The sequence below is a fragment of the Microcaecilia unicolor genome, chromosome 12 (assembly GCF_901765095.1).
Source record: "Microcaecilia unicolor chromosome 12, aMicUni1.1, whole genome shotgun sequence".
In the NCBI taxonomy this organism is placed as follows: domain Eukaryota; kingdom Metazoa; phylum Chordata; class Amphibia; order Gymnophiona; family Siphonopidae; genus Microcaecilia; species Microcaecilia unicolor.
Window position 1 is genome coordinate 37,589,148 of NC_044042.1, and position 18,229 is coordinate 37,607,376.

Below are 18,229 nucleotides of genomic sequence, written 5' to 3' on the forward strand. Positions count from 1 at the left end.
TTGCCCCATGTAAGCCGCATTGAGCCTGCCATGAGTGGGAAAGCGCGGGGTACAAATGTAACAAAAAAAAATTAGGGTAGCCAATTTGCTAGCATATACTTTGTCACAGGTGTATCAAGTCAGCTGAAATCATGAGAGACTGAATAGACTTCCTGATAAACTTGTCTTTTTCAGGTAGTATAACAACTCTCTTACAATCCAGAGCCCGGAGAGATTTCTCACACTGGTGACCACAAGGCTTACGATAAAAAGAAATCATCTAATTAATGTGGAAGGGCGCATCTGCTAGAGAGTATGAATACCTTAGATTTGGATTTAGATCACCTAATTTTGTACCTGAAGCAACAGTTAAGTGACTTGCCCAAGATCACAAGAAGCGGCAGTGGGATTCGAACCAGGCTTCCCTCATCAGCCTGGTGCTCTCCAACAGCTAGATTTCTCCTTTTCGTCTTTTGACATTCGTCATCTAAAAATGTTTTTCTTCTTCACAGAAAGGGTGGTGGATCTGTGAACAGCCTCCCACCAGAAGTGGTAATGACAGTATTTGAATTGTAGAAAGAATGAGACAAGCACAGAAGATCTCAGAGGGAGGAAAAGGTTGTACAGTTGAGCATTTGTGTAGATGAACAGACTGGAGATAGGTTACATGGAATTTATCTGCAGTTATTTTCTGTTTCGTTTACACCTATCTAGAATCTCTGATCCCCTCACTCATAATCCCAACCCACTTGCACACACCCCAATTCCCCTCATTTTCCTTCCACCTTCTGAAGTTCCAATTCCCTCTCTATCCATTTCCTCCCCATAAAATCCCCTCACTCATATACCTGCAGCACCTTGGATTCCCTCACTCACTCTCTCGTCTCTCCCAACATACACACAAGCAATCCACAGCCCCTCCAAATCCCTCACACCCATTATTGTCCTCTAATTCCCTCCCTCACTCACTCATGCTCCCATCCTAGCTTAGATGTAGGATAACAGAGGCAGTACAGCACCTCAGACACTACAGTGCAACACAATTCTAAGACAGACACAAGCCACAGGCTGTAGAAGTAAAGAGCACAGCCTGAAGCGCCGTGCTGCTGCTGTCCTCTGCCTTCTTACAAGACAATCAGTGAATGAAGAAGAGAGAACGGGACGATCTCCAATGTCAAGCCTCTGGCCCACAGACTCCCATGGAGATTCCACATGAAGTAGGGAAGTCTACATGACTGATCAGATATTGCAGCCTTTCATGCAGCCTCATGGATAAAAACCCACTTTCTGAACATGTCTTATAACAGCATGCAAACTCAATTTCACAATGATAAGGTACAGTGATTTCTATTTCTAAACTCTGCACTCTTAAGTTACAAAATTTATTTTGGCACTAAAATTTCATAAGTTATTCTGTCAGGAAAAAGGTTCTTCTTACCTGTTTGTTAGGATGGGACTTGTCAATACCGAGGACAAGGTTGGGGTTCGTGCTGTGCAACAGAAGATCTGTTGGTCGAAATGGGATAGAGAAGCCACTGATGCTCAAGCAAAAGTCAAAGGAGATCCACAAGTAAGGAGAATTAGCATCAACAAAAATGTACTAACAGGTAAAATATAAAAAAAACAAGAGAAAAAAAGGGATATTAGTTGCACAAAGTCAACATTTGAAACATGTATTTGTACTACTATGGGACCATGTTTATTTTCGTGTTAGGTTGGTTAATTGATTTCCAATGTTTTAACTCCTTTGAAATTTGATAATACTTTGTTCCTAACTTCTCATATAACAGCTGAGTCCAACTGCTTCACAGACTCCACACTCATCTCCATGTTTCTTAGATATTATAGCTAGACAATCTTCCTGCTCAGTTGGCACTGAGCTATTTATGCCAAATTGCATCCTTGAGGAGATCTTTTAGCTAGATATATAACCTGCTCCTGGACAACAGGAACAAGGACACTGTCTAGAGGTATCTGAGGAAACAACAATTTTGATGCCAACTCATCCATAAAAAAAGAAAAAAAGTGTGGAGAAACACAAAACCAAGACTGATCTACAGTGTCCATTCACTTTGATGCAACTGTGCTGAATGAACACCTACAAAGCTTTGCAATCTATGCTTATAAAGAAAACAATTTTCATTACAAAATATCCTAACTACAAAAAAAAATTACTACACAGTATTAAAAAGGAAGGCAAAAAGCACAGTAGTCAGAAATATTCATTCTTAGTCAAGTATTTAAAAAACCTAACAATGCAAAACTTCTTACCTTAATTGATGTTCTCTGTGGAAAGCAGAATAAGTCACTCATTTGGGCTATGTCATCAGCATTCCCTAGATATGAACACATTCAGCTTTTACAAGAAAAGCCTAAAAGGTGTTTGTGTTCATGTGAGGCAGGCACAATATAGACATCTGTACCACAAAGCCCTTTTGTCATATGATATATGAAAAGAAAATTTTGAAATCCAAGGGGAGGTTGGAGGATATATGTGACCGACTTATGCTGTCCATGGAGAACACCAATTGCAGGTAAACAATTTTGCTTTCTTCCTGGAGAACTAGGTCAAGCCAGTCCCACATGTAGGGATTCACACAAGCCAAGGATTTTCTTGACGTTTCCTCACTCGTTTCTTAAAATAACCCATAAAAAATGATTGTATGACAAGAAGAATCTCAGAAAAATTCTTAAGTTAATTCTTAAATAGGTTCTTTGGTACTTACTGTTCAGATTTACTACCCTTATAATAATGTCTCAAAAAAAGCGGGACGTAAACATATGCAACAACTCCACAAAGTATCTTTACAAATTTTTTTCCCAATAGAGGCAGGGCCAATGTCAGCTGAATAAGCTGGCATTGGTCTGGTATTATCAGCTTTATGGCGTATTCTACAAGACAGTACATTGAGTGTGCTTGTCCTTGAGTGCAGGCTTATTGTGTCTCAAACTCAACTCCAAAAAAGAGGGAGGCAATCTTTGATGTCATATGTTTAAGGATAGCGTCTTTGAAGTCAATGATTTTGATACCGAATGCTTCTATGCCAAGTGATTTGTCAAAGCTGTCATGATTTTATAACTCTAGGACACACGCAAATATATTACACAATTTTTAAAAATTCCTAAACACTAAATACACTCCTTGTTGTGATCAGTCATAGACCCTATTACAGACAGGCCATCATTTGAACCCAGTTACTTAATTTTTTTATTTTTGTTGATCATTGTCTGAAAATTGGTCCCTACCCAATAAATCAAACATTTTTTTTCTGTTTTGAAGAAAAAAAAAAACACCTCACCTCTGGAATTTAAGAAGGGAAGCTATAGGAACAATTTGTGACCATCTCTAGGAAAAGGGGCTGAAGTCTCCAGAAATAAAATATGAGGTTTTAATTAATTATGTTAGCGCAAACACTTTGTAATACAACAGTTCAAACCCCTATCCTTTTATGTGAAAAAATAAAAAAGTTATATAAGATCAAACATGTAACTTTTTCAGACTGCTTATGGACCCATGGAAGGAAACAAATCAGCCACTTTCAACATTTGGATGTTATTTTAGGACCCCTTTTACCAAGCTGCGATAAAAGGGTGCCTGCGCTGGCATCAGTGCATGTTTTAGATGACCGCCGAGGCCCCCTTTTACCTCAGCGAGTAAAAGGTATGTCTTGTTTTTCTGCAGGACATGGCCGTAAGACAAGTAAAGCACTTGCTGCACAGCCATCTTTTTGGGCGGGGGGGGGGGGGCATGAATATGACAGCACACCGGGGCTGCTGTTGTAGCCAGGCAGTATTTCCTTTTTAGCAAGCTATAAGCCCACATTGAGCTTACCGCCAGTTTGTAAAAGGGGCCCATAGTCACCTTTTCCCAGAGATGGTCACATTTTAATTAGAAAATCCTGGCTGCTGAGGGAGCCCTGCACCTAAAGTGGAACAAGGCAACAGCACCATGAGACATCCAATTCATTACACGCATGAGGGAAGACTTAGGAGGCCTCCCAGTTCACAAGCCTATACAGGCCCTGCCATGCATGGGCACAAATGCTTTCCAGGGTTTTCCTGTGTCCAGGGCAATGCTGGTGACATCACCCATAGATAGGACTATCTTAGCCTGCTTGTCTATACAGACCGGTTAGTCCCAACATGAGTGAGAATTAGCTTACAGTGCATAAAATTGAAAGTTCTAGTTGGGAGGGGGCGATTTCTTCAAACTTGACATGAAACAGGTATGTAATCCTTAAAAAAATATGTATGTTTATTGATTTCCTCAAGCAAATTATCACCATACCCGATTAAAACATACATGATTGTAACGTAGGACAAAAGAATAGAGTATAATACACTAATTTTATTCTTTACCCTTTTGTTGTCAGCAGGGCTATGAAAGAATTGATTAACTGCCACACCACTTGTGTTTCCAAAGCCAAAGGTAAATTTCTCTGATATTCGTTCAAATGATTTTCCATAATCAGTGGATAAATAAACCTGCCAAAAAGAACACATATTACCACACTGTACTTCCATTTACAGCTCATCATTTGACTTTGCTTAAATTATCTTTAGTGGAAACAGTCTAGCAAAATTATGCAACAGCAACTGCACATCACAGAATTCCCCTCCTGTGCAAGATCTGAAAAGTGTGCGCATTACCTGGGTCAGTGGGCAATTGTGCTGCTTCATCCACATGACTCCGAAAGAACTGAAGACATGAGCGACATTTACACTGGACTGAAAAAGGGTATTGGTGGACCAATCTACAATAGCTTGCAAAGCCTCAGAGAAAGCAGGGTTGTGGAGTCGGAAGCAATTTGAGGTGAAGCTGGAGTCAGTAAAAAATGTACAGACTTCAGTTTCAAAATAAAAACTTTAAACATAATAATATACGATAAATATACATTTTATGGAGAAATTAGGACTTACCGGTCCAGACTGATGGGTTATGCACACCAGCCAGCAGGTAGAGACACAGAAACTTCCGACTTCAGAGAGCCTATAACTACACCTGTGCCGATCCTAAGAAGCCAGTATTTCCATAACAAAGCAGACATAGGTATGCCACAAAGTCCCCCTTGGTGCTCTGTTCCTCTTAAGTACCCTCACCATAAAACTAATGGTCTCTAAAACTTGGTCCACTTCTCCAATATATAATACATAAATAATCTCCTTTTATTTACTTATAGAAATATTTATTTTGGTAAAGAAATCAAAAACACAAGACACCATACTAAAAGCCTGCAGTGTCAACTGGCAAACACGGCCAACAAGCTTTTCTTATATATACACAACTGAAACTGGGAGGGTCCTGGACAAGTCTGGAGGAACTAACGCAAAGCAAATTAGCAGATAAGGCCTAAATTTCTCCTTCCTTGGTGCTCCCTCTGTACTAGTCTAGACTGATGGGAAGTACCAAAGCAGTGAGAATCACAGGTGGGCCCTGGAAAGCCCCCTAAACCAAACTCACACCCCAAAGTCCAGACGTCCACCTGATAAAGACATACAAGGAATGGAAAGGCAGCCATACAGCCACTGTACAAATCTCCAACTGTAGAACCACTTCACCCCCCACCCCCCCCAAGACTGACCACCTTCTAGTGGACTGTATCTGGAAAGCCAAGGGCACTGGCATGTCAAAATATACGCTGACTCCATAGCTCCTTTTATCCATAGAAGTTGGTGCCCCACCTCATGGGCCTCTAACGAGCACAAAGAGACTGACCACTGGCCTGAACTCCTCCGTCCACCGAACTGACACTAGCACACAGGAAGCTGATACTGTTGGGTGATGCCACCCAACACTGGCAAAGCAAACAACCAAAAATGAATGGACACCACTGTGAGACAGAAAGGAGGGGATCGGATGGAGAGCCACCTTCTCCCAGGAAAACACCCGCAACGGCCCTCTACCAGACAAGGCCTGAAGCTCAATCATCCTCCGAGTGGATGAAACAGCCACCAGCAAGGTCCTTAAGGGAGCACAATGCCAAGGACTCAAAAGGAAACCCCATAAGCACCACCAGGGCAAGGAGTAAACCCCACACAGGCACCAATGAGTACCAAGGAGGCTGAAGGGCTTCACTCCTTTAAGAAACCACTCAGCATGCAGGTAAAAATGACAATGCTACGTCCTGCATTTCACCCCTGAGTAGGACCCTCCAGATGGCCACTAGATTAACCACAGGTGGGTACTAGAGGTAGCACTCAGGCATTACAAGATAAGAGCTTCAGTATTGGGGAAAAATGAATAGCAACATTTTTTCTAATCTTTGAATGTATGATAAAATTATGTCTTACCTGATAATTTTCTTTCCTTTAACGCAGATGAATCCAGGAACTAGTGGGTTAAGTCCGCCTACCAGCAGGTGGAGATAGAGATAAACAAACTAAAGGCATTGATGCCAGACAGCCAGCTCATTCCTCAGTTAGTATGTCATTCGCAAGCATCTGCCAAGGCCAAAAATATGAAACCAATAACAACCAGAAACCATCCTCACTATAAAAAACAGAGAACCAAATAAGAACTTTGAAATAACTGCAACTTGATCCAGAAATCGGAATCCTTTCCGTGTTCCCATATCTGTCTGAACTCTGCAAAAGAGAACCCGGAAGGAAAAAAAAGCCACACTGTGCGGAAAATGAAAAAACCGTTGGATGAACTAGGGAGGGATCCTGGATTCATCTGCTGCGTTAAAGGAAATAAATTATCAGGTAAGACATAATTTTACCTTCCTTGTCACTTGCAGCAGATGAATCCAGGAACTAGTGGGATGTACCAAAGCATTCTTTAAGTAGGGTGGGAAGACTACGCTCCCCGCGCCAACACTCCCGCCACAAAACTCGCATCCTCCCGAGCAGACACATCTAGCCTGTAATGCTTCGCAAAAGTATGACGGGATGCCCAAGTAGCCGCCTGACAAATCTTCCAGAGATAAGGCCGACATCTCCGCCCAAGAAGCCGCCTGTGCCTGAGTAGAATGCGCCTTCAGGGCCACTGGAGACGCCCGCCCTTGAAGCAGATACGCCGCTCCAATGGCTTCCCTAATCCAGCGAGCAATGGAAGCCTTAGAAGCTGCCTCACCTCTTTTCGATTCCAAGAAGAGCACAAAGAGATGATCCAAGCATCGAAACTCGTTAGAGATCTGCAAGTACCAAAACAAGGCTCTCCGAAAGTCCAAGAAACGTAGCGAGGCAAACTCCCCCAGATAATCCTCTCTTCGAAAAGACAGAAGATAAACCGCCTGACTGACATAGAAAGCCAAAACCACAGCACCGTCCGGATAGACACCCCTGCTTCAGAAAACTGCAAAAAAGGATCTCTGGAAGACAAAGCCTGAATTTCAGAAATCCTCCTAGCCGAAGCAATGGCCACCAAAAACACTGTCTTAGGTGTTAGATCCTTCTCATAAACCTTATTCAACAGCTCAAACGGTGGGGCCTGGAGGGCTCGCAGTACCACATTCAAATGCCACGCCAGGCATGGCTGCCGCAGAGGAGGCCGAAGAGCCCCGCGTAAGAAACTGACCACATCAGAGTGAGCTGCTAAAGAGGAACCGTCCATTTTGCCCCTAAAACAAGCTAGCATGGCCACCTGCACTCAAAGGGAATTATATGCCAATCCCTTTTGAAGACCATCCTGAAGGAACTCCAGAATAACCGGAATGTCCGCCCGAAAGGCGATTCAGCACGCAAAGCACACCACGCCGAGAAAGCTTTCCACACTCGCGTGAATGCTGCTGAAGTAGACTGCTTCCGTGCCCCCAAAAGAGTGGCAATGACCGGTCCTGAAAATCCCTTCTTCCTCAGCTGCCGCCTCTCAATAGCCAGGCCATAAGACCAAAACGGGAAGAATTTTCCATCTGAACTGGCCCTTGATGCAGCAGATCGGGAGTCACCGGAAGTCGCAATGGTGGCTCAGAGTGCTCGAACGAGATCCGCATACCACGGCTGTCGGGGCCAGTCTGGGGTCACTAGAACGACCGGCCCATGATGCCGCCCTATGCGGCAAAGAACTCTCCCTATCAGAAGCCACGGAGGAAAAACATACAGCAGCTGTTGTTCCAGCCATGGCTGGAGAAGAGCGTCCAATCCTGCGGATCCTGGCTGCTGTTTGCGGCAGAAGAACTGGGGAACTTTGGCATTGCAAGCCATGGTCATGAGATCCATTACTGGTCTTCCCCAACGTTGACAGATCAGCCAAAAAGCAGAGTCCGACAGCGTCCATTCCGCTGCATCCAAAACATTCCGGCTGTGAAAATCCGCTTGAACATTGTCTTGACCCACAATGTGCGCTGCCGACAGACTCTGAACATGTGCTTCTGCCCATACTAGAAGACGAGATGCTTCCACTGCCAAGGGAAGACTGCGAGTGCCCCCCTGCCGATTGACGTAGGCTACCGTCATGGTGTTGTCCGAGAATACATGAACCGCCTGCCCCTGCAGAAGGTCCTGAAAACTCTGCAGCGCATTCACAACTGCTCGCAACTCCAGATGATTTATCAGTCAAGTCGCTTCGAGAGGGGTCCACGATCCCTGGGCTACTCGATGAAGACAATGGGCTCCCCAGCCCGCAAGGCTGGCATCCGTCACGACTACCACCCAATTGGGAGAGGCCAGAGAAACACCCATCTGCAAACTGGCTGACCAGAGCCACCACGCGACACTGTCCCTGGCCCAGCTCGACCAAGGAAGGCGTCGTTGATAATCCAGCGACGTCGGCGACCATCTGCTCAAAAGGAAATTCTGAAGAGGCCGCATGTGAGCCCTTGCCCATGGAATGACTTCCAAGGTCGCTGTCATGGAACCGAGGAGTTGAACATAGTCCCATACTCGGGGAGCGCGATGACTCAAGGTCTGTACCTGAGAAAGCAATTTGATCCTTCGCCCCTCGGGAAGAAACACCTTCCCCTGCTTCGTATCAAATTGCACTCCAAGATACTCCAGACTCTGAGTAGGAACCAGATGACTCTTGTCCATATTGACCACCCAACCTAAGGATTGCAACACAGCAATCACTTGGTCGTTGACCACTCAACTCTCCTCTGCTGTCGTCGACCGAATCAGCTAGTCATCGAGATATGGATGCACTCAAATCCCCTCCTTCCGCAGGAACGCCGCCACCACCACCACCACCACGACCTTGGAAAAAGTGCGTGGGGAAGTGGCCATTGCGAAAGGAAGGGCCCAAAACTGGAAGTGCTGACCCAGCACCGCAAATCTGAGAAATCTCTGATGGGGCTGCCAAATGGGAATCTGCAGGTAAGCTTCCCTCAAATCGAGAGCCGTCAAAAACTCGCCTGGTTGAACAGCAGCAATAACTGCCCTTAATGTCTCCATGTGGAAGTGACGAACCCGCAAAAACTGGCTTACTTTTCTGAGATTGAGAATAGGCCGAAAAGCCCCTCCCTTCTTTGGAACCACAAAGAAGATGGAGTACCGACCTGTGCACCTTTTGAGAGGAGGAACAGGCACGACAGCCCCTATCCTTAGCAGGTCTCGCAAACACTGCAGAACCGCTGTCCTCTTGGCCCACGATACACAGCGGGACTCCAGAAAAAAGTCTGTGACGGGAAAGAATTCTAGCTTGTAACCTTCTCGCACCACAGAGGACCCACTGGTCCGAAGTAATTCTGGCCCACTCTGGAAGAAACAGAGAAAGCCGACCACCAATCTGCTCTCTGCCCGAGTGAACCTGTGCCCCATCATTGGGAAGCCCGAGAAGGAGCCCCCTGACGAGAAGGGGGTCCAGCTGGACGCTTCTCATTGCAAAAGGAAGAATGCTGCCCAAAACGAGGATGCTGAAAGGCTGCGTTGGACCGCCCTGGGCGATATCGTCGCATCTCTCTGAAACGTGACCTCGAGGTTCCCTGCCTGGAAGTAGACTTGGGTCTATCCTCTGGAAGACACTGAGATTTGGAATCCTCCAAATCTTTAACAATCTTTTCTAGGTCTTCCCCAAAAAGCAATTTCCCTCAGAAAGGCAATTTCATGAGCAGTTTCTTAGAGGCCATATCTGCGGCCCAATGACGGAGCCACAGAAGACGCCAAGAGGAAACTGTCAAGGCCATGAGTTTGGCCGAAGCACGGACCAAATCATACAAGGCATCCGCCAAGTATGCCAGCCCAATATCCATCAGCGACATCTGAGGAGTTCCCGGTATATCAGACTCCGAAATCGAATCCATGACAGAATGTAGCCAACTGAGACAAGCACTAGCCGCATTAGAACTACAAACAGAAACTTGAAGTGTCAAAGCGGCCACCTCAAAGGCGCATTTTAAAGAGGCCTCTAGCCGTCTGTCTTGCATATCCTTAAGTGCCACACCACCTTCCACTAGAAGAGTAGTCGTCTTAGTGACCGTCGTCACCAGGGCATCCACCCTAGGCAGAGCAAACTGCTCTAAACGGTCCGCTGACAGCCGGGCCACAGCCCTGGCCACTTTCAGCCCCCCATCCGGATCCGCCCACTGGGCCAAAATCAACTCTTCAACAGTTTCATGTACCGGAAGGCCTTAGAAGGTCGTCTGGTACTAGCCATCTTGGGGTTGACCGCCTGAGAAGCTGCAAGCTCAGGGTCCTCTATATTCAGGGCTTCCAGCGCCTGAGAGATAAAGGAGGACAACGCCTCCTTATGGAAAATCCTCACGGCAGAAGAGTCCTCCGGTTGGTCAGTGAGGACACAGTCCTCCACCCCCATCTGCTCCGAGAGAGCCTCCACGGAGGAAGCTGCAGGTGAATGTATGCAGGACCCCTTCTCAGACCCCAAAGAAAGCCTAAGCTTTTTATGTTTCAACAGTTTTTATTAATGAAGCACAAAAATTATATTTGCATGTTATAAGTACCATTACAATCAACCAATGAACATTAGCTTCAATAAATGTTGAATATTACACACCTTCATTAATCTTTTAACTTTAATTCCCCCCCCCCCCCCCCCCCACACCCTTTTCCTGATACTTAACATTCTATTCAACAAGATTTATTAATAACAATTTGACAAAAACTCCTTTCCCCTTCTAACTGGGTCAAGACTCCAACATGCAGAGGCCTTCTAAAACATTCAAATTCCGCTATCCCCATCTAAGCTTAAACATGTATCTCCCTTCCCTCATGTTTATATACAGCTCCAACAATCAATAGTGTGGGGGACTTCGACAAAGCGACCATCCTTGCAGTCTCTGCACATGGATATAACTCCCCGACCACTGACTCCATAATCAGCTTGTCGTTCCATCCCCAAAGTCTCCTACATTCAAACCTCCCCCCTTTTTTAACCCCCCCCCCCCCCCCAACTCTAGTTATATAACCAACCACCAAGCTTCCTCGGCTAAAGTGACTCTTCCACCCAGAGAATAGCCAAGCTCCCCACAAAAAAAGGGCAAGGAGGGCCTGAACATTGATGACCCTCCCAAGACACCCCAGCCCTAACTAATTCCCCTCCCATCCCCCCACCCCCTCCCGCCTCCTCACTAATTTCACCAATCCTCTAATGGGAGATCTGATATGCCCATCTATCTACCACTGCCTGCATCAGGAGACTCTGTCAAACCTCCAAGCTTATTTAGAATATGGCTCCGGATTTTAGGTGCCAATGAATTAATGTATCCTTCCCAAACGAGATAAAAGCTACGCTGGGCCCTGGCGCCACGCAAAGCCTAGGCTTTTTAAGAGAGGAGAAATCCTCTGGGGAAAACCCCCAAATCTCTTGGTTACCCCTAGACCCTGAGAGGATCAAAGGCCGAAGCTGTCACAGCCGCGTGAGGGGGGGGGAAGGCCCTTTTCAACAAAAACGCCTAATGGAGTAGCAAAATAAACTCTGGCGAAAATCCCTCCTCCACAATGGAGGAGGTCGCAGCCATGTCACCTGCACCACCGCCCACAGTGCCTCATGCCCCCGCCCCCCCAGCTCCCCTACTACCCTCATCTCCCCTTACGTTCCCGCCCGTAACCTCCGTTCACAGGATAAATCCCTCCTCTCAGTACCCTTCTCCACCACCGCCAACTCCAGGCTCCGCTCATTCTGCCTCGCCTCACCCTATGCTTGGAACAACCTTCCTGAACCCTTACGCCAAGCCCCCTCCCTGCCCGTCTTCAAGTCTTTGCTTAAAGCCCACCTCTTCAATGCTGCATTCGGCACCTAACCCTTACCGTTCAGTGAATCCAGACTGCCCCAATTTGACTGCCCCTATCGGACCGACCGTTCACTTGTCTATTAGATTGTAAGCTCTTTGAGCAGGGACTGTCTCTCTGTTAAATTGTACAGCGCTGCGTAACCCTAGTAGCGCTCTAGAAATGTTAAGTAGTAGTAGTAGAAGAAACTTTGCCCAAAACCTCTACTGGAGCCAGCTCCGCGACCAATCACAAAATGGCGCGAGAATCGCCAGGCTCCGGCCGGGAAAGCACGCTCTAGGGGGGGGGGGGCACGCTCCGTCAAGTCCCGCAAAATCAGCGCACCCCGCGCTGCAAAGGCCTGCCGCCGAACGCAGTTTCCCTCATCAGGAACAGCGTTTTACCGCCTCCGCTGCCATCACCCGCCCCCGAACAGGAACCCAGCAGGACTTACCCTGGACCAGGAAAGCGCGGGGACTGACAGATGAGCCGAAGAAAAAAAAACTCTCCGACTCCACTTCAAGGCAGGCTCAGACAAGCAGGCAACAGAAAACAGGACTAGACAGCAGTAACACCAACCTGCTCTCAGCAAAAACACACTTCCCTGTGCTTCTCTGTTTCTGTTTTAAACAAATTCTATGGTTCTCTTTTTTTTTTTTTTTTTTTTTTTTATTGAGGAGGCAGAAACAAACAGGGAAGGAAAGAAACAGCAAAAGCCTGTTCAAAGGGAATTTGAGGTGCAGCAGGGACCCAGCAACTGCGTATGCTGCTAAAGGGGATACCACCAGTCCACCACCCCCGGCTCAAACTGGCCACCGGCCCAGGAGCACCCTCAGAGGCCTTGGGCCCAGGAGCTGGAGAAAAAGCCGTCCACCACCTGCTGAGATAGAGACATACTAACTGAGGAAGGAGCTGGCCGTCTGGCATCACTGCCTTTAGTTTGTTTATCTCTATCTCCATCTGCTGGTAGGCAGACTTAACCCACTAGTTCCTGGATTCATCTGCTGCAAGTGACAAGGAAAATCTAGTTTTTAAGGGAGATCTGTCTAGATGATTACATTGCTGGCCTATTGCTGCCTGATACAAATGATGGCATTCACTATATTTAGCACCACCATGTTTGTTTTGCTTTCTGGATAACAGGAATAAAACACGGATCACAGGATCTTTTATGTTGAAAAGTCTAGTCTTTGTAGACCTTGAGTGGATATTATATATTTTCTTCTAGATCTTCAGTTTGTCCAATGTTCCCTGAAGCAGACTGGCAAATCCTTGGTCATTATCGGAATTGGACAGTAACAGTTAGAATTTTGGATTTGATACGGACTCTGCTTCATTTGCCAAGAGGTAAGAGATAAAAGCCTTTGAACTGATTATTTTTGATAGACTCTTTTTGATGTTTCTTTTTATTAATATTGTTTTTGTGGGCTCACATAGGCTTTGATTTATGATGTTTTAAGGAAGGCTTTTCAGCTGATGATGGAATTAAATCAAGCACTTTGTTGAACGATAGTATAACACCACCAGTATGCTTCTCTGCATTCTATCCATAAAGTTTCTCCATGGCATTTTGTTTCTTGCAGAACTTTTATACTGTGTGACTATACCATCCTTTAATTTCAATACAATTTGTAACCTGGTATCACTGTATCTTGTTGGTTGTCCTCCTTCAAGCAGGTCTAAAGTCTCACAAGCACCTTCCAAAACCAATCATGCAGAGCTGCTACAAATAGCAATCTTGGAGATCAGACATCTAGAGATCTTATCCAGCTAAAAGACGAGCAAAACGCAGCAGAATAAATTTGAAAACTCTTTCCAGCAGCAATGTAAAGACCCACAAAACAGATCAAAATATCAAGATAAGGAATGGTAAAAACCTTCACTAAGCCAATCAGTAAGATAGTGCTCCTTATGTGCTCCAGTATGCTGTATGAGAGTTGGATAATCATGTCTCATGAAGCTACATGAATGTTTTGGACTACTGCAGGCTGTTTAAAAGGCAGGGGTTCTCAGCACAGTCCTCAAGACACACCAAGTCAGGTTTTCAGGATATTCATAATGAATACGCATGGAGATTAGAAAATCTGCATGCACTACTTCCACTGTATGCAAGTTTATCTCCATGCAGATTCATGGGGGAATCCTGAAAATCTAACTGCCTGGGTGTGTCCTGAAGACGTGTTAAGGTTTCATGTAGTGGTATATACTGATAACCATTCTGTCCATTCAGCTTATCTTCTGTATGTTTGAGTTATACTGACACCCTCTAGCATCCCATTGCAGTAGTTAACCCCGATAGCTGTACTCTCTGATCCATTAGGTCAGAAATGGTATTTAAACGTCATGCCCCCTTCTCCCACTGAATGTACAATGTATCCATTTCCTGACACAGGATACAATGTGAATCCCTGCTGGTCACCTCTAGAAGCAGGACATACTAGGGGAGTTGTTTATGCCATATAATAAGTCTTCATTGCAAAAGACTCGGAGCTTACCCTGCAGCCATCATTTCACTGAAAGCCAAAGAATGCATTTATCTTTTTACACTGAACTGAGGGTCAGATGCACGTGGTTTTTAAACTGGTTCTAGCCAATTCAGCGCACAAGTAGTAAGCCGGGACATGCACAAAAGGGTTCTCCGAGCCATTTTTCTGTCACGGTAGCAGCTAACAAAAACGGAATGCAAATGAGCTAATTACTATTATAATGTGAATGTGATGCACTACCGTTTCCGACCCCATGCACCGTGGAGAAACTAACGGGAGGTCTGCACCTCTCGTTGGGGCTGCTGTGAGCGGGACCAATGCAGAGAAGGACGCTCATCGCAAAAATCAGAAGAAAAAAAAAGACATCCAAGTGCTTGTCAGGGACGTCCTGTCAAGTGCCTAACACTTGGGCGTCCACTCAAAAAAAAAAAAAAAAGGGACGGCCCCGACGAACACTTGGACGTTTTTTTCTTCAGATTGTGTGATGAGTGTCCTTCTCTTGGACGTGTTTTTTTTACGTGCCCGAAAACCGCCAGAGAGAATCGCGATCGGGACGTGCGAGGGCGCCCAAATCAAAACTATTTGGACGTCCTTTTCGATTGTGCCCCTCAATCACAGCGTGTTTAGCTGACACCAGTGACAGCTAAACGCACTGTGATTGGCTACGCACTGTGATTGGCTAAGAGAGACCCTGGAGGGGCACAATCGAAAGGGACGTCCAAATAGTTTTGATTTGGGCATCCTCGCACATCCCGATCCCCGATTCTCTCCGGTGTGGTCACTTTGGACACGTAAGAAAAACACGTCCAAGAGAAGAACGCCCATCACAAAATCTGAAGGGAAAAACGTCCAAGTGCTCATCAGAGACGTCCTTTTTTTTTTTTTTTTGTGAATTGTATGAAGCCGTCTTTGGCATGCGCAGAGCAGCCAGCATAACGATTGGCTGCTCTGTGCATGCTCAGCTGGCCGACTGGCTTCCCCTCCTTAGGAAGAAAATCACGTGCAAATGAGCTAACAGAGAGCAGCTTATTTGCATGCGATTTCCTTCATGCATGCCCGTTTTTTTACCAATTTGCTAAGGGAAGGGCTCTTTCTGTGGAGTGGCCTAGTGGTTAGGGTGGTGGACTTTGGTCCTGGGGAACTGAGGAACTGAGTTCGATTCCCGGCACAGGCAGCTCCTTGTGACTCTGGGCAAGTCACTTAACCCTCCATTTCCTGCCGCATTGAGCCTGCCATGAGTAGGAAAGCACGGGGTACAAATGTAACAAAACAAAACAAAAAAAAAATATGGCTCTGAATAAAAAAAAAGAACGATTTATGAGAGCTACATGGACCCAGCCTCTGCACAGTTATTCTTAATTCCATTTCATCCTATACCAAGGACTTCATTTATTGAACTACTTTATAAATGAATTGTTTTGAAAGTTATGAAGCAAATCACTAAATATTTCAAATTGTGTTGGATGTTTAACTATCTGCCATAATTGCACAGGATGGTACTCACATTATTGTGGTTAAGTCCTCCTGATGCTCTCAGACTATCTCTGGTTAATGCCACAATCACATTACTCTTTTCTCCTGCCCAGTGAACTGACATTTGTCCATTAGAATCATTCAAGTTAACCTAAAATATATAAAAATAAAACATTAGAAGAAAAAAAAAAAACTATGCAGCACTATTACAAAACTGTTAAAATATAAACTAATTAAATCCTGTTTTAATTCATTGTACACTGGAGCTGGCAGGATGGGGAGGTATCACTAAGCAGGAGTAACTGCTGTCACTATTATGGAGACTGCTGCCAGACATGGAAGTGACACCAAAATTTACAGATGTCCCTCCAGCTCACTGGCCAGTAAAGAGTTTCAACGAATCACTTAGACACATGACCCGATTCGAAAGAGGGGAAAGCCTGACGTATAAAATGAAGCAACTGGAGAAAAACAAAATATCTCCTTCATAGTTTACAACCCTTAACAGAAAGCATAAGGGATAGCCTGCAAAGGGTAGCAGTTACAACCTTCATGCCTTGCCAGGCAGACTGGATGGGCCACTTCTGAGACTCTGCCCTCATCGACTACGTTCCTATATAATCTTTGATAATAGAAAGAGAAGGTATAAGAGACCAACTGCTATGATCCATTGTCCAGCATTTTCTTGGAATGCAGACTATTCATGTTGCAATGTCACTTAGAACAGACATAATAAAACAGAACAATACCAAAGCACTTTTTCTAGGTACAGTCCTTCAATCCACACTGTAAATTTCAATTCTGTAAGTAGGAAGCTCTGATACTTTAAGATAGTCACAATGGTTCACTCAGGGAGGGGGGGGGGGGAATCACATCAGCGTTCACCCTTTGCTAGACAGAGTACCTTCATCTTCTATGGTCAGATCAGTACTAAAAAGTCACCGCCACCATTCCATTGTTAAAGAGGGAACTATTACTGCATGCAAAGAAGTTAGTCCTTCCCAGACCAAATCCAGGGTAAGCTTTTCAGGTCTTACCAGTGAGACCGCAGCCTTCAGTGCCTCCAGAAAAGATTCATGCAATAATGCTAGAGGTAACAGGGCCGGCGCAACCCGGTAAGCATGGTCAGCATGGCAGGGAGGCACCGACCTCTGGAGGGTGCCACAAGCCATGCTTACCGCCACCGGAGGCTCACAATTCCAGCCCCAGCTGCAGCCCTCAGCTCCCCAACAGCCTTCTTTTTGATCCTGCCACCCTGCGTTTAAACCTTTTATTTTACCTCAAAGTCAAAGCGGCAGCGGTAGCAACAGCGAAAGAAGCAGGCTCACCTCAGGCCTTCCCTTCCATTTCAGTGTCCCGCCCTCGCAGAAACATAACATTACATCAGAGGAAGGCGGGACACTGAGAGGGAAGGGAAGGATCGAGGCGAGCCTGCTGTGCTCTGGGCTTTAGATGGTATCAGCATCTCTCACCACCACCACCAGCAATATGGCCTGCGTGTCTAAAGCCTGCACTGCTATGTCAATGCAGTTATTTTCAGGGGCAAGGCAAGAATGGAGCATTGGCAGTAGCAAGTACCAAAAGTTTCTCTTTCAAAAAGTTGGCAATCCTAGCTTGGCAGGCAAGAGACAAATTCAGACAACAAACTTTAACAGTGCATCTGCCATAGGCAGGTGGAACAAAATGGCCAAGCAGTGAGAACTCACCTCCTAATGAAGGAAATCATTAACTATGTGGGGGGGGGGGGGGGAAGAAAATGAGGGAAAAGGGTGATAGGGTTTTTGGAGAGACCCCTGCAACCTAGCACTGACCCTGCTTTGAAGACCATATTTAGAGTCTGGGGGGGGGGGGGGGGGGGTGGAGAGGGGTAAAAGTCACTGTGTAGTGATGTCCAGGGAGTAACGTTGAACTAATTTTCCAAGGGAAGTATGTGCACACTTTCCCTTTCATCACATCAGAAATACTTGCACACATGTAAAACCTATTCAGTATGCACAAAATGTGAGAATATGTATGCTCATGTGCTTGAAAAACAAGTTGTGTATATAGATATAGAAAATTCAAAACCCCCATCCAAGCTCCACCTCCAAAATGCTTCTGCTTGCCCCAAGTTCAAAAATAAAGCATTAAATAGTATTGCATTCATATTTCTATCTGTATAAACTCTTGGCAGTTTTAAAGTAAGGCAT

At 45.5% G+C, this 18,229-nt stretch overlaps 1 protein-coding gene across 2 annotated transcripts in view; it reads right to left on the minus strand.

Annotated features, from left to right (window-relative positions):
- SORL1 (sortilin related receptor 1) overlaps positions 1 to 18,229 on the minus strand; it is a 208,982-nt gene that overhangs the window by 180,573 nt on the left and 10,180 nt on the right. For both annotated transcript variants that reach the window (XM_030220409.1, XM_030220408.1), the window contains exons 2-4: positions 16,072 to 16,191; positions 4,339 to 4,464; positions 1,418 to 1,579 (exon numbers count right to left, since the gene is read on the minus strand). In XM_030220409.1, coding sequence (XP_030076269.1) covers positions 1,418 to 1,579; positions 4,339 to 4,464; positions 16,072 to 16,191 — 408 coding nt within the window. The remainder of the gene's footprint in view (positions 1 to 1,417; positions 1,580 to 4,338; positions 4,465 to 16,071; positions 16,192 to 18,229) is intronic.